Raw genomic sequence first — 27,427 nt, forward strand, 5'->3', positions numbered from 1 at the left:
GAAGCTGGCGTATGTCTTGTAACTATTTCATCCCCAAAGTTCTTGGAGTTTTTCTGTCATTTCTCACATCTCTTATTCTTACTCCATATTAGACATGCTTTTGTGATATGAAACTATAGGCCTTTTTGCTCAATCGTAAATGTAGTCTTTTGATATTTATCTTCAACTGTTTTCTGACTTAGGTCCTCTTAGCTAATAGTTTTCCCATGTGTTGCTCTCCTTCCAAAATAAAGATGCTCTGGCTATTCTGTACATTTACCGATCTTAATAGTCTTTCCCATTTCCGTTACCTTCTGCTCCTCTATTATTAAGTACCGCATGGTCACAGAATTGTTTCAATGCTCAATGCCTTTAAGCATTTTTCGCTGATATATTTTACGTTTTTTATTTACCCTTAGACTGCAGCAGCTAGTATTACTCTTTTTTCTTCCAGATGTAACAGCTTTGGTGTATGTTTTATCTGATATTAGGTTGTGGTCAGTATTACTGGAGAACTGAAAAAATATCTGGGGATGTTTGAGTAGGAGCTGATCACTTTTAGTCGTGGTATTTTATTATTATTTTTTTACTAGAATAGTGTTTGAACAATAGTATTTAATAATCTTTTGTGACAAAGTTTTCAGGATGTTTTATTGCAAACTAATTACTTTCAGTCAATCTACTTTAATAAGTTTTGAACAGGGGTGTTTCTGAATCTTTTGGAATAGAAAGGTGTCTCTTACCAGTACCTGGTTTATGGTTACCAAGTCCATGTTATTTTGATGGCAATGCTTTTGATATAATTTCTCACTTGAGTTTACTGTGAATCTGTTTTTATTTTTTTAACTTGGTATAAACTTACTGCTACAAAATTATTTTAATTTGTATTTTTCCTTTTTTTGACTGCTGCACAAGTTTCACTTTGGCATGCCCAGCCATAGCAGCAGCAAGTATATAAAAATATCATTACATACTTATTTATTTCTGTGTCTGTACGTGCAGCTCTGCCATGATGTGCACTGCAATTATATAGTCACTAGATGTAACATACATTGTTTTCCATTGCACTCAGTCAACTGTGCCAAAAACTATTGCATACTTTTATGAAAGTAGCACAACAAGGTAAGATAAAACTTGTGTCACTCACAGTTACTGTATACTGGCAATATTTCAAAAGAAAAAATAATTCATGCATGTTTTCAATATTTCAAAATACGTTTTTAATGAAAGGATTGATGCTATATATTCTTAGTTGCTGTAAAGTAAGCATTTAAAGCTGACTAGGATTAGATTTAAATATAAAATGACCAAACCTAAGCTACGGTTTTGTAAATAATAATATTATCCTTGTTAGAAAAGAAGTTAGGGCAATATGACTTCGTCATTTATTGCCTTACTCTTAACCATTCATCTTGTGTGTTTACATACTAGGTTTTAAGTTCAATTAGTCATGTAACATGTTATGTAGAAGTGCAATAACTAAATGCTAATTTGTTTAACTTGGATAAGACATTATACTAACAATCTTTAAGTTGACATGGGCTTCAGAAAGTAGTGAAATTAGAGAACACATGAACATAACATGCATGTTTTTACATATTTCATGCAATTCCATTAACAAAAAGAGAGAGCGTGTGTGCGTGTGAGAGAGAGCGAGAGAGAGCGAGAAAGAGAGAGACAAAGACAGAATCAGAGAGACAGTGAGCAGAACAAGATGGGCTCAGTTTAATCATTTTTTTCTTTCAATGGATATCCAAGTACATTACCTCAAATTGAAATGACTTGCATAAAAATGAAAGCATTAGTTTCTTACCAGTATTTCTGAGTTTTTTGCTTCGTAGAACTGAGGTGATGACCAGTGCATTCCCAGAAATGTCCAACACCACGCTAACAATAAGAAAGGAGGCCATCCCCATAACAAAAGGCTGCATTTCAGAACTGCTCTGATTGCTATAAAGCTGACCCCTGTAATTAATAAAGCTAATAGTATCAGACATTTTGTTCAGATTTTCTTTTCAGAAAATAATTTATGCAATCTAAGAAAAGCAATATAACTGTTACTAAATGGAATATAAAGATTGCATATTTTTCAATATTTAATCAAACAGCATGTTATATTAGCCTTATGCACAGTTTTGATTTCTAAATAATCCAGTAATATTGAGATACACTTTAAGAGTGTACTTATCTCAGCAGCCTGTAAAACTATACTCAAACCTTTTTCTTATTTCCTAAAACTGGAATGCTGTCTAGGTTATAAAATTAGTACATACATTATTTTTTTTCATGACTGTCAGAGTGGGCAGAGTTAACTTATAAATGAACTATCTGACATTTTAGCTGTCAAGAAAAATATCTTTAAATGAAGAAACATATTTGTGAAAGATGAATGAGGAATGAATTAGTGTTCACACTGTGACCTCCTTTTATAATGAAGTTGAACATCTCAGGTGATATTGCATCATTTTAATAACACAATAATAACATTTCACTGATGAGATGCAATACACTTATGGGCTGGCTTTTCATCTGCTCCTGGTATAACTCCACTTTGGAATATAATTAAGGAGTGCCATTTTAATCATACAACTTTTCTTTATATGTCATTATCACTGTTTATTTTGCATACCTCGTTTTTTGGTATCTGACCCTTTTGTGCATTCTTGGTTCCTTTCTTTGAAGCAAACGCCATGGTAATATCACATACATGGTTATTTTATCCACAAAGCAATGCTTACAGTTTGCAGGAAATAAATCACTTATTTAAGTAAATTACTATATGCAGCTTGGAAAGGAATATAACACTTGGAATTTGATGGTAGAAAACTATAGTATCTCACATAAATTTCTCAGGTTGTTGCCAGTTAGTTTAGCCTTTCAGAATCCCTACAACTACTTCTAACCCTCTTGTCTCTCAAATTGTATCACATTCTCTCAGGTGGCAATTTATAGCATACTATACTGCATGCTTTACAACAGCCAGTTCAGTTTTTCACTGTTATTAAAAAGATCTTTGTGTTGTTCTTCTTTCCAGCATGAACATCTAAACAAGTCTCTGGTGTTGGTTGGTCTTCACAAAGGGCTGTTTTACTGCTTTCCCTGTATGGTCCTATCTGTCCCATCCTCTAGTGAGTTTGGACTATAACCAGGACAACTGGAGAATTTTATTCAAAACTGCAGAAATAGTTTGAGAACATTGTGGGAAAGTTACAGGCTTTAGTGCACAGGTCTTCTATGAGTGGTCACATGCTAGCACTTTCCAATAAGCTTGCTCACTGCAACTTGCTCAAAAATGCAAGTGCTTGAACTCCTACTAGTCTAGTCTCTCATAACTACTTAGCCCTCTAGTAACTGACCCTATAACATGCTGTTGCCTTACCAGAGCCCAGACTCTAATCCTAAAACTCCCACCCAGTTCCCAACCCAAGTCCTCTCTCTTCAAACTTAAAACTCTCTTCCAATTTCCTAACCCTAAATTCCCACATCACCTCCTAAGCTTAAAGCTCCCTTCCCACTCCCTAAACTGAAAACACCCATCCCACTCCCTAAACCTAAAACTCACTTCCCGATTCCTAAACCTTAAACACCCATCCCACTCCCTAAACCTAAAACTCACTTCCCGATTCCTAAACCTTAAACACCCATCCCACTGCCTAAACCTAAAACTCACTTCCCATTCCCTAAACCTTAAACACCCATCCCACTCCCTAAACCTAAAACTCACTTCCCGATTCCTAAACCTTAAACACCCATCCCACTGCCTAAACCTAAAACTCACTTCCCATTCCCTAAACCTTAAACACCCATCCCACTCCCTAAACCTAAAACTCACTTCCCGATTCCTAAACCTTAAACACCCATCCCACTCCCTAAACCTAAAACTCACTTCCCATTCCCTAAACCTTAAACACCCATTCCACAGCCTAAACCTAAAACTCGCTTCCCACTCCCTAAACCTTAAAAACCCATTCCACTCCCTAGGGTTAAAGCTCCTTTCCTACTCCCTAAACCTATCCCTTCCTACTCCTAACCCTAAAACTCCCCTCCTGCTCCCTAGACCTAAATTCCCCCTCCAATCCCTGGCTGCCACACTTACCTTCCTCATACTTTAATAAAGGGTTTGAGTAAGGCGTGATAGCTGCTTGTCTGAACTCATATTCAGCTTTGAGTGTGAGTGATGGCCTAAATGAACCACAACATGCTCAAGTCCCTGGCTTCGAGATATAGGTTTTTCACTGCTTGGGCTCAAGCACTTAAAGTAGAACCTTAGTAGTTTTATTAGTTAATTTATGGAAGTAGGGTCCACTTTCTGTATTACGGATAAAAAGTATAAGTACAACAAAAGGTTTAATTGTGGTTCCAAAAGTGTTGTCTACTTAGCTACTTGTAAATTATGTTCTTGCTATTACATCGGAAAACCGACCGAAAGTTTAAAGAAAGGGTGTATGAGCACATATACAGTATTAAAAAAATCAAAAATGGAGAACGTGTTAGCAAAACATGTGCATGAACACCCGGAACATAGTTTCAGTTTTAGGATTATAGACCAAGTCGAACTAGACTCTCAGGGTGGCCCCGTCTTTAAAATTAGAATTACAGGAACTACTATGGCAAATGAGGCTAAATGCCTACACCCCACCGGGCTTGAATGATGCATGTTCCCTAGCTTGCATTTTAAAATTGAGACGCCTACAAAGGTAGTGTAATTTGTAGGGGACATAGTTGTACAAACCCAAAGCAGTTATCTTTATATTTAAAATTATAATTTGATTTTAACAAGATTGCATAAGAGAAAATATGTGTACACATACAAAAGAGTTTGTATACAAACACATATAAAAATATGTGGATCATTAGTCAGTTTAGCCTTGTTGTGTTGTTTTAACATTTTAAAGTACTGATTTTATGATGTAACTAATACATTAATTAATTCATCATGGGACCTGGGGATCTATTTAAAGCAATTGATTGGTTTTTTGTACTAGTCTGATGATGTTTTGTTCAGTTTAGCAAGACGAAAGCTCTTATTTCACTGGTTTTGTTGGATATTAAAATGTCTGTGGATGCTTTTGCCTATTGGTGGTCATTGGTATCTTGGTTTTGTTTTTCAAAGTTTTTCATACCTTTCATTAGTCTGTACATTTCTTGACCTTTACATATTAATCGCATCTCTGAATCCAATCCATTCAGAGTTCTAATTTAAACCAAGTGCTTTTTTACCTACACTTCTTCATCAGCAATTGTAAATAATAGCTAGCAGGGAAAAAACTGTGCTAATTGTGTACTTTCATTTCAATGCAGTATAAACATGGGCATATAGTACAAGATGCAGCAATTAAAACTGCACTAAATGTGGACTATTAAGGGCATGGAGCTTTGTTTTCCATATTCTTTTTTTAAATTACTAAGGAACTGTGTGTAGACAAAGTACCTCTGGTCATATATTCAGTTTTAAACTGCACTAAATGTGGACTATTAAGGGCATGGAGCTTTGTTTTCCATATTCTTTTTTTAAATTACTAAGGAACTGTGTGTAGACAAAGTACCTCTGGTCATATATTCAGTTTTTGTCTGGTAATAATTTCAGTTTTTGTACTTTTGTTTGTTTCATTTTATATATATGAATGTTCATTATCATTGCTTTTCTTTGCAGTCCCAAGTACTACATTGTCAGTTATGTTCATCTTTTTTCCCTGATAAGAGCATTCCCTCATGACTCCACTCCCATGTAGTAATCTCTGGACCAATTGTATCCCTTTGTATCATAGAGTCATCAGCCTTCCCCTGCACTGGAAAAATAAATGGCATCAGAGAAGACCAGATAATTGCCATAGCCAGACTGAGTTATGGTAATGTTATGTGCAATGGGGACCCTGACCTTTATGTAATATTGCTTCTTTCATAGGCCATGAGCTTCACTGCATCCATCCCAAGCAGTGATACTTAACACAGCCTGCCCAGGGTCTATATTATAACATCGAAGTTCAAAAACTTTGAATGTTATAATATCGAACCCAGTAGAGTGAATGCTTGAAACAGCGAAGCTGCAGAACACCGAATAGTTTCCTAGGGAAAGTATTCAGTGGGCCATTTCTGCAGCTTCGCTATTTCCTCAACTGTAGAGCGAAGGTTACGGACCAGGTTAAGGTAAGTGTGCGAATGAAGGTGAGTATGCAATTGGGTGTGGGTTAGGTGAGTTAGGGTTAGGGTGCGGGTCAGGTAAATATGCGATTGTGTGGACATGAGGGTTAGGGTGGGGTAGGTGAGTTAGGGTTAGGGAGTGGGTAAGGTGAGTGTGCGACCTTAGGGTTAGGGTTGGGTTAAGGTAAGTGGGTAACTAGTGGCGTATTTCTGGTTTACTGTAAGGTTTCATGAAGTGTATGTGTGTGGATTATTTATTTTGGTGTGCTTGAGTTGTGTGTAGGTTTGTCGGAACAGCAAATTTTTTTCCCTGGGAAAAAATTCTCTATTCTGACTGTTCAGTTTTCTGGTGTTTTGATTGAATGGGTTCGATATTATCACATTTGAAGTTTTTAGACTTCGATGTTATAATATAGACCCGCCTGCCCGTATGTTTAGGCAAATGATATTCTGAGACTTAGACTCCACCAGGACTTCCATAAATATCCCATAATTGCACTAGCACATTCTTCCCCTGATGAGAGTGGAGCACACAGTGTCTTGTTATTCTTCTTTCATGCCTTACCATCTCCTGCAGGTACCTGATCTGCTAATCGAATTTCATTCGCCCATGTGTCATTCACTGCTTTATCCCTACATGTCAGAATTAGAACTGCTTAAAGTACCTAAATGTGACATTCTTCACAGTTTCCTTCTTGTCTGCCCTACTACAAGTATATCCTTTCAAAGTCAGATGCTTCAAAGTCCAACACACCAGTTAAGGTGAAGTACAAAAATGGTATATTCCTGACACTACTTCAAATAAATATACTTACCTGAGAAAATCCATGTACTGCCATTTATCTGTTGCTTTTACAATATCATAACTTGGGTTCTGAATTATTGAATTCATTATGAAGAATTTAAAGCATTTTGCCAAATTCTGAAGTCACAGGGCATTAAATTTCCAGAGACAGGTATTCTTAATGGTTCCTTTAAGCAGTCATGATTTACATACAATTGTTACCACATGACATCTGACTATTTATGTCTTGAGTGTTCTCTTGTAGGAATTACTTCATCTTAATTTCCTGTCATGATCATCCTGTCCTTCTGTAGCAATTCTTGTAAGTCTAAATGGTGGCTCCCTTTCAGACAAAGCTCTTAGTCTTAAACTTGTTCCTTCTTGTCGCTAGTAGTCATACATGAGATCACCTGAAGCTTTTTCTGTGGGAACTTCTCTAACAGTTATAAAATGGCTGCTCTATTAATACCATGTGCTAGATTACCAACAATAAGGTTTCAAGTATGAGATTGGCTACTAGTTCCATAGTTTTTTATTACTGTATTGAGGCCCATAGACCCATATCAAGATAGAGACTTGGAATCCATAGTAGTCATGCAGTTATCTAAAGATTTTTATACAAATCCAATGAGGAGCTGTATCTAATAGCTAATGGTAACTTATCCCATAACCTGACAAATGACGGTATTATCAACCTCAGTCTTTTAGTTGATCTACATATATCGATTTTGCATGCAGCACTACTGCTCATTCAACAGTTTCCTGACTGGATAAGCTCAATATTTAGTACAGCTCTCAGCTCTTTATTATGTAACATCCTGTAAACTAAGTGGAGCTTACTCCTCAGCCATCTATAATTTATGGAGTGTAATCCAAGATATCTAAATCACTCTATATATGACAGATTTTACAGTCTGTAATCCTTCTTGTAATACATTCTTTTAAAGCATGCATCCACCATATGGCTGTAACAGAGCAGTTCTTATTTGAGATTAATCAATAGTGTATTTATAACATGCCATCAGAATTCCTATCACAAGTTACAGATACATACCTTTATCTACTGCAAATCTTACAGAAGAAAAGATGTTTGGGAAGATCTTTCTTCCCAACACGCTGCTTGGCTGCTACACGTCCCGAACCTGGTGCTGGACGGTTACTCAGATTGACTAACTGGACCCTGCAATCACCTACGCAAGTGACTCTGCCCTCTTGGAAGACCAGCATTTGTGTCAACTAAGCCCCAACCCTGTTATCTTCGATGGTTTCATACAAAAGAGACTGTAAAATTGATTAACTGGACCCTGCAATCACCTACGCAAGTGACTCTGCCCTCTTGGAAGACCAGCATTTGTGTCAACTAAGCCCCAACCCTGTTATCTTCGATGGTTTCATACAAAAGAGACTGTAAAATTGACTAACTGGACCCTGCAATCACCTACGCAAGTGACTCTGCCCTCTTGGAAGACCAGCATTTGTGTCAACTAAGCCCCAACCCTGTTATCTTCGATGGTTTCATACAAAAGAGACTGTAAAAGTATGTGACTTATACATGTTTAAATCCAAATCTTCTGACCTGAGTATCTTACTCTAGCTACCTGCCCAGGACTGCCAGCAGCCAACAGCCCTAGTTCTTAACTCTATACTTCTCCAGACCCTTATCTATTACACCCCCATAGTCACCAGTGTAAACATCCTCTCTTATTCCCCTAGCACTTCTTTTCCCTTACTATTTTTCCCCATTTACCCCTTTCTTACCTGAATAACCCTAATTTATACCTGCTGGCCACTAGGTGGCATCCTTCTATGACTTGGTTTACTGCCTATTTACTTACTCCTTTACTCTTCAGTACCTTTGTCTTGTACCTGGATCTCCTAGCTCTTAACTGCTCTTTTCTTTCTCTCTGGCCCCTGCCATATCTCTCCTCTATTTTACTTTTCTGCTACAAACCTGCACTTCACCACACCTTACATTTATTACATTTACGATACCTGCTACTAACTTACCTGCTTGTTTCTCCACCTTACTGATTGTCTTCTCTGTACATCTACAACTCTGTTGTGTCTTCCCGCTCCGTTCGCCCTTCGGGCTCACTCCGCTCCCCTCCCTGCCCCCAAATATCACCCGCCCCTGCAACCTCTACATTTATCCCCACATAGACACACCCCTCCCTTCTTCAGAACCAATCACAACCACTTCCTGTCCCCACCCTATCCATAATACTCTCCTCCCCCCCTCTAGTTCCTGTCCCTACCCCATCTATAATACTCTCCTCCCTCCCCCTTCCTCTTTACTCTCTAGACCATATCTTCTCAAGCCACTCACTCCAATTCTAATTAACATGCCTAACCATTACTAACCTCTACTACTACTAACTCTTCTAACTACTCTCACCTCTACCTATCTCTCAACCTCCTACGAACATCCCTTACCCTCAACTCTTACCATCCCACGTAAACATACATTATCTACTCCCCCTACTACATCCATAAACTATCTCAGTGCCATCTACAAAACCTCTTATCTCCAACCTAAATATCACCGTCTCTCTCACACTAAATACTTTATTCATAACCATAAAAAACATGATATTTACTACTGCAAACCCCCACAATTTTATAACCTTATATTAATTTGCTCATTGATAGATGGAGACATACACCCCAACCCCGGCCCTGTCCCATCCTCACTACCAACTAACTCACAACCAGTTAATACAAAGCCAACAGTATCAACTAAACCCCCAAAATCACTCATTGCCCATCTAAACATACGTAGCATTTGTAATAAAATTCCACTAATCCATGCTCTTCTAGATGTCCAACAGTTTGACATTCTCTGTCTAACTGAAACATGGCTTAAACCTTCAATAAAAGATAATGAAATAGTCCCCCCTGGCTACAATATCCTCAGACAAGACCGCTTAAACAAAAAAGGTGGCGGCGTAGCTATATTTTATAAAGCCGGATTGCAAATAAGTAAAACAAATCATACCCTCCCAACTGACACTAATGTTGAAATTATTATTTCAAAACTTCAACTCAACCCTCACAAAACTATTAATATTATCTGTACCTATATTCCCCCTGGCAAAAATCTTACCATATTAGAAGACCTACTAACTGGCTTTCACTTAACCTCCTACAGGAAACTATACTCCTAGGAGACTTTAATATTGACTGGAACTTATGTAATCATGCTAATCCATCTAACCTTATTAACCTCCATGGCTTCACACAAAACATAACCTCCCCAACAAGAACAAACAAATGTAATAATAAAGAAACCATACTTGACTGGATCTTAACGAATAGTCCCCAGGAAAAATATGCAACAGGAACCCTCCCAGATGACCTCAGCGATCACTCCCTAACCTATATTATCAGACATAAAACTAGATTTTCTATCCCAACCCAAGTTCGATTCTCCCGTAGTAAAAAACATTTTGACCCCAATCTGTTTCAGAATGAACTTATGCAAGTTAACTGGTCATCTCTTAAAGCTCTCCCTATAGATGATGCTGTTAACCATTTCAATAATACTTTTCTCAACATCCTTGAACACCATGCCCCCTTGCGTTCAATACGAATGAAAGCTAAGACAGCCAAATGGCTCTCAAACACAACCAGACAACTAATACTTTATAGAAATAAAGCCTGGACTAAATGGCGAACCACTAAAAACATAACTGATCATCTCACTTTTAAACAAAAAAGAAATATGACAAAACAAGCCATCCTAAAAGAAACTTCTATACTCAACTACAACAATCTTCCCTTCACCAACCACATAAATTTTGGACCGCTATTAACACACTGCTATCCCCTCCCAAAGCTGTCACACCTAATCCACTAGGCTCTAACCCTGACTCTCCTTTCCAAACAGCTAATGCCTTTAATACCTTCTTTACTTCAGCTATACTAAAACCAGCTAACCAACAAAACCCTGATACCTCCAAAATATTAACCCCTAGCTCCACCCCCCCATTTCATCTTAAAGCTATACCCACCTCCTATATATTGTCCTTACTTCAAAAACGTAAACCAACAACCCCCTCAGCTGACAAATTACCAGCAGAATACCTCCAACTAAGTGCAAAAGCTATAGCCTACCCCATCTCTGTATTGATTAATAGGACCTTAAAGGAAAGTACTATCCCCTCAGTATGGAAAATCTCACATATTATCCCCCTTTTCAAAGGAGGTGACTCTACGGAGTATTCTAACTTCCGCCCCATAGCTTTACTATCCCCTCTTGCAAAAATAATGGAGAAATGCATCCACAAACAGTTACTTAACCACCTACTAAACTTCAGTCTCCTAGCTAACTGCCAACATGGCTTTCGACCATGCCACAGTACTACCACAGCCTTACTATCCTTCATAGACTCTATAAACAAAAATCGCAACAATAATACTCCCTCTTCAGCATTCTTTGTTGACCTGTCAAAAGCCTTTGACATGGTTAATCACCAACTCCTCTTACATCGTTTAAAATCCCTCTCTCTGGACAATCTTGCATTAAACTGGTTCACATCCTATCTCAAAAATCGCAAACAGGCAGTTCTCTGGGACAACCATCTCTCTGATCTTCTCCCCACCTCTATAGGAGTCCCTCAGGGCTCCATCTTAGGTCCTCTTCGGTTTTCCATTTTTATAAATGACATTCATCTATCCACACCTCTATCTACCTGTATTCAATATGCAGATGACACTACCATCATTTGCTCAGCCTCAACTCAGACTGAACTTCACTCCCTCACACAAAAAATCTTCATCACCATAGAGCAATGGTTCGCTAATCATTGTCTCCTCCTCAACCCCAAGAAAACCAAACTTCTCATCTTTCCACCCACACACCTGTCTCCCTCAATAGATTTCACACTCACATCCAATAATGGCACCCTCATCACTCCAGACCAAACAACCAAACTTTTGGGTATTACTATTGACAACCAACTAAAATTTGACTTTCATATTAACTCAACAATAAAAACAACTAACAGAAAACTAGGTTCTCTCTACAGAATCAAATCTTGCTTAACTCCTGAAGCCAGATCTAATATAGCCAGAATCCACTTAATCTCTACCCTATTATATGCTTCCCCCATATACACTAATCTTTCTAAGTATAATCTCAATAAACTAGCCACATCATACAACAACATTGCCAGATTTGCAACAGCCTCTCCATATAGGACTCACCATTGCTTGAATCTCACAAAACTAGGTTGGCTGGAACTACCCCACCTAATACAATACTATCAACTTACAATTGCCCACAAAGCCCTTCATCACCTAGAGAACACACCAATGCTCTCCACCCTTATTAAACCCTATACCAATTTGAAGAACCTTCGCTCCTCTAACAAAGTACTGATTCAAACTTCTCTATCAAATAACATAGCAGGTGACTCCACATTTTCCAACTCAGTTGGCAAAATTTGGAATCAACTACCACCAGACCTCACATCCCTGACCTCAATTCCACTATTTAAAAACAAACTCAAAATCTTCCTAACCAACCACTGGCTATGCTCTTGCTATAACCCTGGCCAACTTCTTTCTTTTTTCCCTCCTTCCTTTCTTCTGACCTCCCTCTCCTTCTCCCCATAACTCTAGTATACCACAACTTCCACTTCTTAACTATTCCTATCTCTCTCTCTCTATTATTAGAGATAAATCTAATTTTGCTTCTCACGTATAATGTAGTAATACTGTAACTAAGTAAAATATCTAATCTTATTCACCTGCTAAGTCTCATATTGTACTCTTGTGTCTATACATTCTGGAAGAAATTTAAAGCAAATGTTTTCTTTTTATTGCATAATTCTGTATATTTTTTAACTTGTTAAGTAGTAGTTAGCGGAGCTTTTCTCCTCGGGCCTCCACTGAAAATGGACATGTATCCAGTTGGACTAGCCCGGTTAACAAATGTAAAATAAAAATGTAAAATAAAAAAGAAAAATCCTTAAAGTAGCAAATTGGGATTAAAATTATAGCACTGACATACAAATAACCTACTATGAATTATCAGGTGACACATTATTACTGAGGTTTAGCAACAGCAACTTTGAGGTGAGTATGGATAAAGAGTAACCTAAATATTTTACCTTAAAACAAAACTAAACTTTGTAACATAATAAGCTCAGTATACACTAGTAATCGACTGTATTACTTGGTTTACATGAACTAGAGGCCTAGTTTTATGCATGCTGCACGTCTCATTATTCATCGTGTCAAAAAGACAGTTGAGCTCTGAATCTGCAGTTAAATTCATGATGAAATATGTTGCAACATGAACAGTTTATTTGCTTCTTAGTCTATATGGTCTTCATCATGTTAAAATTAAACATACATTCTATCTCAACATTTCCTTAATGTTAAAGAAAACTCTCACCAAAAGGAAAGTACAAAAAACTCTAAATAAGATCAGGATACATCCGAGGTTATCCAAGTGCAACTAACTCTGGGCAAAACTGCAATCCAAATTGTAGCTTGCTACAGATCCCCCACCATGCCCCAGGATTCCCGCTCCTCTTTTCTTGATATACTGGAAAATATTAGGATTCAACCAAACACCCTAATAATAGGCAACTTCAACTACCCCACCATTAACTGCGAAAACTACTCATGTACCAACTCCTTAGCTCAACGCTTTCTGAATTCATAAACTCCAATGCCCTAGATCAACTTATCCATACCCTCACCAGGGGCAACAATATCCTAGACCTAGTCATTACCAACATGAGTGACCAGTGTTCTACACCTGAAGTCAACTCCTCGTTGGTCCGATCCGACCATAAGCTTATCGCCCTTGATATCCACATCCCACCCCCACCCCCCATTAAGGAAACCACATTAAAAAATTTCCCCAATGCCAACTTCATGCTTCTTAAGACAGAAGTGGTGAACTTCATGACACCCATGCAGATGGACAATATGGTTACAATTGCTGAATTCTACACAAATGCACTCTATAAGTACTTGCACGAGTCCATGGATCGTGCTATCCCAAACAGAACCAAGATGCTATCCTCCAAAAAAAGAAAGCCAATCTGGTGGTCCCCTGCCATAAACAAACTGTACAACAGAAGGAAGAATCTGTTGCAAAAGAGAGTAAAATCCCATGAGTGGAGGAGCTCCCTGGTCAGCCTCAGTAAGAAGCTGAGATCCCTTATAAGATCCTCCAAAGCTATCTACGAAAACAAAATCGCCACTAAATCCAAGGACAACCACAAAGCATTCTATAGCTATGTCAAGAATCTAGATGGCAACACCCAGATCTGCTCTGAGTTACAGCACAACGGCATGAAAATTACAGAACCAACTGATATTGCCAACATCCTGGCAGATAGGTTCAGTGCTAACTTTACCCCCCTCTCACCCCTAAAGGGCCCATATCTATACAGGAAGAATGCAGAGTCCCTGTAATCACAACTACGCAGGTAAAAGCTGCACTCTCTAAAGGCAAAAACACAGCATCCATGGGACTGGACAACATCCCAGGCTGCGTTTTACACAAACTTCAGAACGAACTGGCTCCCCACTTAAGCACCATGTTCAATATTAGCTTCGCGTCAGGCTTTGTGCCCACAGAATGGTGCACAGCAACAGTTATCCCACTCCACAAAGGGGGAGCCACCACTATTCCCAGTAACTATCGACCTATTAGCCTGACAAGCCTGGTCTGCAAGGCCATGGAACGTATCATCATAGAACTAATAAACAAAGACATTTGTAACCTCCAAACTCTGGATCCCACCCAGTTTGGGTTTGTGAAAGACAGATTATGCCTCCTGAACCTGATCGACTTCTTTGAGGCAGTCACCAAAGCCGTGGATGAGGGTAAGGTGGTTCACACAGCCTATCTTGACCTCACCAAGGCTTTCAACACCATCCCCAATTCTGGAATTATAGCTAAACTCACTAAACTAGGTATTGATCCCTACGTCACAAGATGGGTTGCCAACTGGCTCACTGACAGAACCCACACTGTAAAAGTTGCAGACTCCAAATCTGACCTCAAAGCAGTGACAAGTGGAGTACCACAGGGTTCCATCCTGGGACCTCTCCTGTTTGGTATCTACTTCTCTGAAGTACAGGCTAACACAGAAGGCCTCTGGCTAACGAAGTTCGCAGATGACTGCAAACTAGGAACCATAGTCAAGTCCCCAAATGATGTGGACATCCTACAGAAGGGCCTCACTGAGACAGATACCTGGTGTCAGAGCCATGGCCTCAAGCGCAATGCCAAAAAGTGCAATGTCATCCCCTTTGGTAAAAACTCTGTACCCATGAACTACCACATAGGCAGCAATCTACTTAACACCGAATGTGTGATAAGAGACCTTGGGACCCAGGTGGGCAGTAGTCTCTCCTTTGATAGTCACATCGCCACAGTAGTCAGAAAGTCCTTCTACATGGCAGACCTCATCATAAAAGGGTTCTCATCCAGGAAAAAAGAGGTCATTGTTCCCCTCTACTCGTCACTCATTAGACCCATTATAGAGTACAACGCCCCTTTTAGAATGTACCTCACAAGACATCTGCAGCTGGAAAGGCCACAGAAGTACCTCACAAAGAGGATTACTGGCCTCAAACAAACGCCCTACACTGACTGCCTCAAAAAACTCCAGCTTTACTCCGTAGCATATCCTCTACTCCGAGGTGATCTCTGCCTAACATATAAAGCTATGTCAAACCCAGAGCTGTTAGACATGCTACACCTAAAGAAATCCCAATCCCTCCGAGCTACACGCTATAGGGACCTAAAAATTGTCACCACAATAAACAGGACAAGCTGGAGGGATAGATTCATGTCCCAGAGACTTCTTATACTCTGGAACAAGCTACCCATCTATGTCAAGCAAAGTTCTTCATTAGCACTCTTCAAGAAAAATCTTGATGAGCGGATGGGAAATAGGAAATACACCCCGGGGATCACTTTTGTGTCTCTGCTGGACAAGTGACACAGGAAAATAACTTTCTTGGGTGGCGTAAGCTATGGAACCTTGCTGGCTAGGCTTACGTAGGCCCTTGGGCTGATAACCTAGTACCGACCTATGAACCTATGAACCTATGAAAGGAATTGAACCTTTGAGCTTCCAAAAAGTTACAGATGGAAACTATGATACAATAAATGAAGTATTTATGAATACATGCTGGAATGCCGCTAGCAATGCTCTTAATAAGTCTGCTCAGGATACTGTCAGTGAGCTCCATGATATTTTTAGGTCCTGCCTTCATTAGTACATACTAGTAAGATGCAGATACACTGGTAAACTCAACAAAAAATCTATGGCAGAGGCATCTCTAGGTTCCATGGGAGCAGACAACAAAACTAGCAGTTTTCTACATAGAATCAAGGAGTCCTGCTATGCCCCAGATGACTCAAGTTCAAGCAGTGGATCAGTTAATGTCAGCTCACCAATCCTGGGGAAAAGGAAATGGTGGTTCCAGTTATCCAGTTACCACCAAATGAGCAAATGGCCAGGATCAAGGAAGTTGGGTTGGTGCTTCCAAGCCAGTAATGGTAGTCCTCACCACATATGAGTGGTAGTATGCACACACAATGGGAAGGTGTTTACTCTGGTAACATAGGTAAGCATATCAGCCACCAGGTTATTGTTAGGGATTAACAAGAAAGGCTGCCATTCCCAGGATGCTGGTGAGGCCACAAACATCCTCCATGGTTGCCTGGATAACAGTCCCTCTGGTTCCATCTTGCCCTCATTCTGGGGATTCCCCATCATTGGGAGAATGAAATGTTTCATGACCCATTAGAGGAGGTCTGATGGTCTGCAGGCATGAAGACAAAAATAACAGAAAAAAACTTTGTTGAAAACTCAGAATTAAGAAAACATATACCAGAAAAAAATGAGATATTGCTTGGACTTTAAAAATATATCAGTCGTAAAAACAGGTTTAGATTAAATAAAGTACATGTTCCAAATCCATTTATGAACTCAGTTTGGTTTCAGAATTTGAAAGAAATAATTAGGCATTCTTTACAATGAAAACCTGAAAGGGATACTATGAATGTTGCAAGTTACCACAAATGTACTTGCATTAAAATTTTGAGCAAACTTCACAGTAAGCAAAGAAATAAGAATTCCATTGAATGAGGGTAGACATGACTACTGCTGACAGAACTAAAATTAAAAGCATAGGTTCCATGAGAGCAGATGACACAATAAGCAGTTTCCTATACAGAATCAAGGGAAACCTAACTAGACCCTATAAATCATGGTAGACAACTCTGAGATTGCAAAATAGTGGGAGTGTGATTTTGCCCTTTCCCCATAGTTTTGCAGTGTTTGAATTGGTATCTAAGTAAAAGGGATGCTCAGAATGCAGGAGGTTTCCCCCTTTCATAAAACATTGTTTCTTTTTTTATTTTTCCATTATTTGATTTTCGACTATTTGTGGTTGATGTGATGTATGCCAATTTAGTGAGTCTGTACACATACATACATACATACATGCATATATATGGTTACAGCTGCTTTGGATGAAGCATGTATGTGCAGCGCTAGTGACCTGTTGTAATTACTGAGTGAAAGAGCATTTGTGCGAATACTGATTTGGGTGAGTTCTTGTTGGTCAACAAAGGTAAAGGGCAAGAGTAAATGCTTTAAGGTTAGGGTGTGGGATAGGTTACAGGATGCATTTAGTGTGTGTGTGTGTGCGTGTGTGTGTGTGTGTGTGTGTGTGTGTGTGTGTGTGTGTGTGTGTGTGTGTATTCATGTGACTGTTTTAGGGTTATGACAAGGTTTAGTTAAGAGATAGATTTAGTGTTTGTGCAAGTGTGTGCAGGTGTGCTAGAGGTTAGATGTAGCGTGTGTGTGTGTGTGTGTGTGTGTGTGTGTGTGTGTGTGTGCGTGTGTGTGTGTGTGTGTGTGTGTGTGTGTGTGTGTGTGTGTGTGTGTGTGTGTGTGTATGTGTGTGTGTGTGTGTGTGTGTGTGTGTGTGTGTATTCATGTGACTGTTTTAGGGTTATGACAAGGTTTAGTTAAGAGATAGATTTAGTGTCTGTGCAAGTGTGTGCAGGTGTGCTAGAGGTTAGATGTAGTGTGTGTGTGTGTGTGTGTGTGTGTGTGTGTGTGTGTGTGTGTGTGTGTGTGTGTGTGTGTGTGTGTGTGTGTGTGTGTGTGTGTGTGTGTGTGTGTGTGCATGCAGTGTGCGTCTTGTGTGTGTGTGTGTGTGTGTGTGTGTGTGTGTGTGTGTGTGTGTGTGTGTGTGTGTGTGTGTATTCATGTGACTGTTTTAGGGTTATGACAAGGTTTAATTAAGAGATAGATTTAGTATTTGTGCAAGTGTGTACAGGTTAGATGTAGCGTGCATGTATGTGTGGGGTGGGGGTGGGGGTGTGTGTATGTGTGTGGGGGGCTGCGTGCATGCATACATGTGTGCTTGTGTGCACAAGTAGTGCATGTCTGAGCTGTCTGGTGCTGTGGTAGTGTCATGAGAAGGGCTTTTTAAGGCATGCTGCTTGTTAGGGTTAGGGGCAGGGTTAGGGTTAGCACATATTACTAACGTGGAGTGGGGGAATGAAGTGGGCACAAAAGTATGTGTATCTGCAGGGACCTTCAGGCAACTTACATGGGAGACCAGGTACAAACATCACAAATCCACCAGGAACCAACAACAAACAGATGAAAACAAAGATGCAGCCAGCCAGATGAAGGAAAACTGAATTCTTTATTACTCACACAAAAGATTCAGCACTTTTGTTTGGTGTATAACAAACAAACTTCATCAGAATCTAAATCTTAGACTGTCATGAAGTCAGTTTGTTATACACCAGACAAAAGCGCTAAATCTTTTGTGTGAGTAATAAAGAAATCAATGTATATGGGGGAATACTTTAGGCATATTACAGGTGTAGCATCACTATGGGATTGAGTGAAGTTGGCACAAAGTTATGTGTAGCTATAGGGTCCTTCAGGCATCTTACAGGAGGGCTACTTTAGGCATATTATGGGTGTCCCACCATTATGGGATTGTTTTACAGCACAGTCCATATCCCTGAGGTCCTAAGATCAAAGAAACTTCAGAACATAGAAATGCATGACAATAGGGAATCCCATGCAAATGAGACACATGAATTATACAAATGATGACATCAAAGGTGGTGGACTGATTCAGAAATGTATAAACAGCCAACCTGTTCTGAACACCAGGAGTTTTTGGTGTACAGATCTATGAATATGCTAGAAGTAGCAGCAACTATTGCCAAACAATATGTGTTAGTGATCTTCAGTGGAGCTAGTGCTCTCCATGTATATCTTCACAGATGGTATCATTAGCACTTTACATATCAGAGCATCATGGACCAGCAGACAGTGGACCAATACTAGCTAGGCAGGGAGACCATATGATACCTATACAAACTGTGTGCCCTAAAGCAGAATCAAGAGGGAAGAATGGATTGTCCATCCCAGTGGGCTCAAAGATATGTGTATCTACAGTGACCTTCAGGCAACCTACAGGGGACACTCTAGGCATATTATAGGTATCAGCCTTGCATATCCTATACCACATCAATGACGTTATGCTGCAGCATGAGAAGTACATATCTGGGCACCCCAAAACCAAAAGAGGATAGAAACACCACTATGGGATTATTTTTCAGCATTTTACAGCATAGCCCATATACCTGAAGTCCTGAGAAAGACAGATTGTACACACATTGCCATGAAGTGCTAGCCTGGTCGACAGGGACTAAGATACATCAGTAGGAAGGGCTTCTATTCCCTCAATTGGTAGGTTGCGTATAATGCCCATTACATTATATATTTATATGGCTGTACACATCCTGGCAGCTCCCAATATTCAGACAGATGACACAGGTCAATAGTTCATGAGTGGGGACATCACACATGGTCATCTAGTAGGTAACCGCACTGATAGGTAGGCTAAACCAGGCAGCATATACACATACCATGCAAGTAGGGAGCAGGGCACATATAACGGTGTGTTGCATTCAATATATATTAATATATGTTAACCACCATCTGCAACACTGAGGTCTTGGCAAGGATGACATAGAACACTACCCATAATGTCAGAGAGCATGTGTTTGGAAAAGTGGAAAGATTGCTTTCACTGCACTGACACATCAGACAGGAGCTATGACATACTCCAAACATCTGTAAAAAGATCACTGTGGTGTGTGTCATTTTGTATAATATGACACTATAGAAACACCTGCAGCAGTAGGTAAACATCCTAGCAAGGTCCAACATAATAGCTGGAGCAGCAGTGGAAGAGCTGGTTAGGCAGTCTGGCAACAAAGAAGCAACAGCAGTACCACATGCAATATGGATATGGGCACAATAAATTAGGGCACTAAAAAACAGGTGGCATTTGGTCAACAGCTATAATGTTGATGATATGGGTAAACTCTCCCATGCAAGGCAGGATCCAGCACAAGACAACCTAGGCAGCTGCTTAGGGCCTGGTGCTGGCTAAAGGGAACAACCTAGCCATGTAACAGTAATCTTAAAAATAGTTTGAACCATGGGCTCTTTAAAAAAATCTCAAAATAATTATTTTCTACTCACTTGCTCTTTAAAATAGACTATTTATGGTAAAAAATACCCCAATCAGGGGGCACACGGGCATACTCTAGTTAAGTAAGTTGCTCTGAGTCAAACTCTGAATCTTTAGTATGGGGGCAAGCACCTTAATCCTCCACACTGACCTACACATAGACAGTAATTAGTACTTTAGTATATGCTGTTTGAGTATGACTTCCAGAATGTCTCTTCTAGTTTAATGCGTTGCCAGATACATTTTCACTAAATGTGTGATTCAAGGGAAGAGAAATTTAGTGTTTGTTGAGGTAAATCTTTTTCAATATGAGAGTGTTTGATTTTGTTTAGAAAATGTCTGTCATTTTGTTTCTGTAAAATTTGAAATCAGTTTTAAATTAAATGCAAATATCTGTGATAATTATAAAAATAAAGAAGTAAATAGCACATATACTGTTATGAACAATTTGAACAGTGTTTATAGTAATTGGGAATGTATCCCAGGGACAACATTTCTGGATGCATCTTAATAACATGAAGCATTATTTAGCCACCCCTCTGACAACATTGTCCAGTCTCAGCCTGCAAAGAGGTTTTGTACCAAGCAAATGGAAAACAGTTATAATCACTTCCCTGCATAAGGAATGAACTTCCACAGACCCAGATAATTACAGACCCATAAGACTAACCAGAATCATACGCAAAGCTATGGAAAGACTTAGCATGGAAAAAGGACATAAGGAACCTCCAAACACTGGATCCATCTCAGTTTGGATTCATCAATACACCCCTAAAAGCTAACTCGGTTTTTCAGGATTTGGGAACGTATGTGGACAGTGACCTAATTTTTGACCAACATGTGACCCTTATTATAAGAAAGTCCTTCTATATTGCAGAGCTTATAAACAAAGGGATTGTGTCTAGATATAGGGATGTCATTGTTCCCTTTTACTCAGCCCTCATTAGGCCAATTATTGAATATAATGCCCCCTTTGGTATGTATCTGTCAATACACATACAACAACTAGAATGCCCAAAGATATATCTTACTAAAAGCATACAAGGCCTAAAAAAATGTCTGACATGGACTGACTCAAAGCCCTGTCACTATACTCAGTATCCCACAGACCACTAAGTGGTGACCTATGTCTGGCATAAAAGGCATCCTTCGACCTATTACTGATAGATTTAATGCACATCAGGAAGTCAAATGGCGTCAGAAATGCCCGGTGTAAGAATCTAAAAGTCTTCTGCAAGGGATACTGCTACTGTGGAACAGACTCCCTATTCACATGAAACAAAGTTCATCCTTGTCTATATTCAAGCCCAACTTAGATCTATGGGTGGGAAATAGAAAGCTTACCCCAGGACTGCCCCTTGAACTTCTAATGGACAAAGGCAGCTCCTAAATGCTTTGTCCCATGCATGAGTCTCCTCCAATTATCTATGGTATGATCCCAGTTATTCTCATTAGGGGTACAATTTTTGACCATGGGATGGGTAAGGCCAATCTACAACCAAATGGGGTAGGTTTTTCAAGTACAAAAAGGGAAATTAGCTAGATTTAAAATGGCACACAAGAGTAGTTAGTCTAGTTCTTACCTATGAACCTGTGAGAGAGAACAACCAAGTAATGAGATATTGGTATGGTAGGAAGGGACTTGATTCATTACTCTGAACAGGGCCCCATTTGTCCATGATTCTTTTCTTTTGACTCTGGTGGTGTATGCTGCAATGATACAGAATTGTTAGCCATTCAAATAGGCCAGACCTGTACTGAGTGGTATCAGAGAGGATAGCTATTTCTGATGAAAGAGGAGACATAGGAAAGTCAAAAATGAGATGTAGGTGTCCTGCAAGCATACAATCTCGTCCTCCCCAAAAAAGCAACCTGCATTAATATTTCTGATTTTTGTATGACTTGTGGGTTGTTGAATAAAACCTTGCTTTAATTAATGCACTAAAGAATTAATTCATTCTTTATTAGGCATGGGTTGTGTAATACAGTATAAACATATTGCATTTCAGTAATATATTTTCCAGTACTTTTTTTCAGCCTCCAGGAGCAGCAAAGGGATTAGAATTTGTCGGTCACATAGTCCGCATTATTTAGAATGATTATCAGAGCCATCTAATCTTCAGCATCCATTATGTAGTCATTGTTGCTTATTATTGTGATATAGTCTTCTCTACAAGATTGGATTTGAAAGGATTTTTACATTTAGTTAAAAGCTGTTACTCTGGCAGTTAGTGCTAAGGACAAAAGCTTCAGCTTATTAATGAGCTTCTTCCCATATAAACAGTGCAGGGTTTGAATCTTTCCACCTTCATTTACTGAGCAAGTCACTTAACCAGAATGTGCTCTGGAGTAACTGTGACTTTGAATTAGGCTTCTTAATGGCCTCCAGGACTGCATGCCTAGTAACTTTAATTCTGTTGTCTTTGTTTGCCAGCCATTCCCTACTGCACAGCTGATCTTGTTCAGCTAGTTCAGGAAATGCTACAGAAACATCACTAGTACACATTTTAATAATGCAACACAGGCAATTTGTTCTTCAGGGACAGCAGGCACTATTTTTGTTGATGAAGCACAGAAATGTAAAGCTGTCAGATGACTTTGACTTCTGCAGAGATTGTGCATATCGACTTAACATTTGTTATCATGTGGTTAATATCTCTTATGCTCTCAAATATTCTAGTATTTAAACTGTGCTACACATGGCTGGATCTTGTCTTTTGATGTTAGTGATTTTTGTACAAGTTATTGTAGTTTATCCAAAGCTACCAATAAGACAAATGCACTTGACTGGCAGTGGCAGTAGCATAATGGCTAGCACCTTCACTTTTGATGCAGAAGGTTGTGGGTTTTAATCCCACAACAAGCAGATGTAGTGCAACATAAGTGGGGTGCTGCACTCCTGAATGTATAATATTTTGAATAAGATACAGAACCAAGGTTCCATATCTCTGAGTTAGTGGTAGTTTGGGTGGATGTAAAAGATCCCTAGGCAGCTATCAAAAAGAGTAGGGATCCTTTATTTTACACAATGTAAAACAAATGCATAGTACATAGTAAAATAATATGCATTTCTTACAACAATGTTGATGACACTGCTATAGAAATCACACTTAGAAGAGTCATCACTCAACACAGTATTATAGATGGGATACATAGAAATGTTACACTCATTGTGATGGTGTGGAGTGCTGAAGCTAGTCAGGAGTGTTAGCAGGTAAAGGGTGAAACAGCATAACTGCAGAGATATTATGGCTAATTAAGTTGTTCCTAAGTAGTAGGGGGTGAAGCAGCATAACTGAGTACTAATCACTATGTGATGGTAAAGTAAAACAGAATTGATTAGTGAACATAATGTTGAGAGGGACAAAATAAAAGCAAGAATTCTGTATCAATACAAGAGCACAATAAAATCTAGAATACAGGTGGGTTAGTTCTATAGGTAGAGATGGACATTGTAAGGCATATTGGGTTAGGATGAAGAATAGGTTGTTAAGTAAGTGTTTATCCTGGGGAGTCACAAAAGCATAACCAGGTATTCATAAAGTGTGCTTTGAGGAGCTTTTTAAATCGAGTGGTAGAGCTAATGTAAGCCAGGTGACAAGGTAGGGTATTACAATCTTTAGAAATAGAATAGCTATAGAGAGATTTCCTAGCATCATTGGTATGTTTGATGAGATCTAGGCAGTTTTGGGTACTAGATCTTAAGGTTCTTGTTGTAGAATAAGGTATAATTAGATTTTGGAGTGCTGGAGTGTTATTTGGGTACTAGTATAGCTTGTGTGCCAATGACAATTGGTTGAGTTTCAGTAGCTGAGGCAGCTCAAGCCAGTTTAGTTGTTTGAGATACACAGTGATGGGTCCTATAAGGGGTCTCAGTAGCAAATTTATCAGTCTTGTTATAACAAGATTCTAATTTGTTTAGGTCAGCTTTGTGGAGGTTAGTTATTACTGGCGATGTGTAGAGGAGGGTAGACAACAGATGTGTCCTGGCTATAGTGGTTTTGGTGTGTTTAGTGAGACATTGTTTGTTCCGATAGAGGAGCCCAAGTTTTTTGTGAACCTTCTTGATAGTTTGGGGTATATGAATGCCAAATCTTAGGTTGTTGTCTATTTCTACACCTAACAATTTGGTGTAGGAGGTAGAGGTGATCATGGTTTTGTTATTGGACATTATGGTAACGTTGTCACATGAGGGAGCTGATCTACAAGGGCTGAAAATAAGAAGTTTTGTTTTATTTGGATTTAGGATAAGCTGGGAGTCAGTGAACCAGGTCTCAGCTAATAAGAAGCAGTTTTGGGGTTAGGGAGTGAAGGTCATCTAATGTGTGGGCTGAACATATGAGGGTGGTGTTATCAGCATATTTTACTACTGATACATTGGGTGTGGCGGATAAGAGATGACTGGTAAATAGAGAGAAGAGCAGTGGGCCAAGTATGGAGCCTTGAGGGACTCTTCAGGATACTGGAAAGAGGATAGTTGGTTCTGCCATTTTACTACTTATTGGTGTCCTGATAGGTACCTTTTAAGCCATGAGATAGAGGGGGAGCTGATATTTAGAGTGGAAAGTGTATTAAGGAGTCTCTTATGGTTGAACTTATCGAAAGCTTTGGACAGATCTACAAAAATGGCTGAGACTAGTTGTCCTTTGTTTCTGTGGTGGTTAACTGTGTTGGAAAAGGACATTAGAGCAGTGGTGGTGCTGTGAATGGTCTAAAGCCATGCTGATATTTAGATAGATTGTTTTTTAGAAGGTAGTCCATTAGCTGTTTTTTTTTAGAAGGTAGCCCATTGGCTGAGTGTGAACAACTCTTTCTAGTATTTTTGATAAAGGTGTTAGAATAGCAATTGGTCAATAGTTATTGAGTTCTATCGAGTTTCCACCCTTGTGTAGTAGTATTATGTGGGAGATCTTCCATATAGTAGGTACTTTACACTCTGATATTGAGCTAGTAATTAGAATAACAACAGGGTAAGCTATACCTTCTGCAGCTAGCTGTAAGAATTCTGCTGGTAACTTATCTGCAGTCAGGGTGGTTGGTTGAAGCTTACGGAGGAGTTTTAAAATTGATTTGGTTGACACTGGGTGCAAGCTAAAGTGGGAGATATTATCTTGTGTGTTTGTGCTATTTTGTCTGGGTGGTAGGACAGGACAGCAACTGTTAGTTTGGGTTTCTGCAAGGGCCTGAACTGTTTCGGTGAAATATTTATTGAACTGAGTGGGGATATTATCATGGGTGTTTACTATTGCAGGTGTAGGGGTAGCAGATTTGCCTGGTTGAAGTATAGAATTCATAGTGGCCCAGAATGTTTGAGGGCTGTGAGAATGTTTTCCTGGAGATAATAGTTTAATGAGTTTTTTGGCTTTATTACGGAGTTCTGAATAGTTTTGTTTTGTTGATTGTGTTCTGTTTTTATGAAACTGTATCCATACTTTCTGTTTTTGAGAATGGAATTAGTTACCTTGGTTAGCTAGGGAGCATACTTTGCTTTTATTCTAATGGTTCTGGTGGGTGCATGATGGTTTATTATTTGTAAGAAAGTCGAGTTAAAGTAATGAACTGCCTCATCTAGAGATAGTTGGCATTAGTGGTTTCCAATTTCAACATTTTAGGGCATTTATAAAGTTGTCTAGCTGAAAGTTATTTTTGTTTCTGACTACTCTAAAGGTTGTCTGGTTAATTTGGTGAGTTCTACTCCAAAGAAGGAAGGTGGGCTGATGGTCACTAAGGCTGCCGGGCAGACAGCCTGCTTGAGATGTGAGTTAGGGATCAGATATAAGAATCCAGTCCAGAATGGACTGACACTTGTATGTTTTATCAGTTCTAGTAGGGGATGAGATACGTTGCGTAAATCCATGGAGCTTAATGTGGGTGGATGGATTGTGGCCAGAGCAGTTAAGCCAGTCTATATTAAAATCTCCTAACAAAATATTTTCTTGAGGAAGGTAGTATGAGATCCATTCTAGTAGGTTTTCCATACTGTTAATGTTGTTACCTGGTGGGCAGTAGCAGCCTATAATATTTATGTGTTTATTGGGGTTAAGTTTTAACCTTGTAAGGGTGACTTCTGCATTTCCTATGTCTGGAATAATAGCATCAGGTTGTTCTAAAACGAGATGGTTTTGGAATAGTAGTGCTACACCCCCACCCCTTTTGCTAGTTCTGTCCTTGTGTATGATGTTATAACCTGGTACTGTTATTTCATTGTTATTGCTTTCTGGTTTTAGCCAGGTTTCTGTCAGCAATACAATTTCAGGTTTATATAGAGCAAATAGGGCATGAAGCTCATGTACTTTAAGATACAACTCATGTTAAGGTTAAGAAAGAGGAGAGAGGCCTTGTATTTATGGATAAGAGGATTAAGGTGATCAGGGCCTGGAAAGGGTAGAGTGGTAGAGTGTTGGGACCAGGGTTGGGGTGTATGTCACCGCTGCATGTTAGTTTATTTAGTGTATGTAAGTAGAGTTTGTGAAACTTATGGATTATCATACAATGTTGCAGAGAGATCTGGGTTTTGCATTTAAGTGACTGTATTTTATGTAGGTAACAGTCAGTGTGGGAGGGTCTGAAGAGGCATGGAGCTATCTGTATGTTTGGAGGTACAACATGATAGCCTATAGTTGCAGTTTGCTGTGGAGAGGAGATGTTGTTTTGCAGTTGAGTGTGGTAAGTGGTGAGGGGTGAGAGTTGGAGCAGTATGATAACTGTGACTGTATACAATAGGGATTTTAGTATGTGATTATGTAGACAATGAAACATTGTTCCATTTATGAGGGTGAGTAGATGGAGTAAGTGGAGTATTTCAGTAAGTCTTTGTGGTAAGATTAGTTAGAGTGAGATTGAGCTGTGGTTGCTGTGGTTTGGTGAAGGTGTAATGAAGTGTGATAAGATAATTAGGTTGGTGGAAAGTACCGAGTGGTAATTGAGGGGTGTGGTTTGTAACTATAAATCAAATTGATGTGGGGG

The 27,427-nt window shown here is 39.3% G+C and overlaps 1 protein-coding gene across 1 annotated transcript in view; it reads right to left on the minus strand.

Annotated features, from left to right (window-relative positions):
* Positions 1–27,427, minus strand: part of LOC122787982 (melatonin receptor type 1B-like) — a 43,994-nt gene that overhangs the window by 10,634 nt on the left and 5,933 nt on the right. The window contains exons 3-5 of the mRNA XM_044054910.1: positions 6,936–6,994; positions 6,686–6,753; positions 1,793–1,990 (exon numbers count right to left, since the gene is read on the minus strand). Of these exons, the coding sequence (XP_043910845.1) occupies positions 1,793–1,990; positions 6,686–6,753; positions 6,936–6,994 (325 nt within the window). The remainder of the gene's footprint in view (positions 1–1,792; positions 1,991–6,685; positions 6,754–6,935; positions 6,995–27,427) is intronic.

Source organism: Protopterus annectens, chromosome 13.part0 (genome assembly GCF_019279795.1).
Source record: "Protopterus annectens isolate FY-2018-M chromosome 13.part0, PAN1.0, whole genome shotgun sequence".
In the NCBI taxonomy this organism is placed as follows: domain Eukaryota; kingdom Metazoa; phylum Chordata; order Ceratodontiformes; family Protopteridae; genus Protopterus; species Protopterus annectens.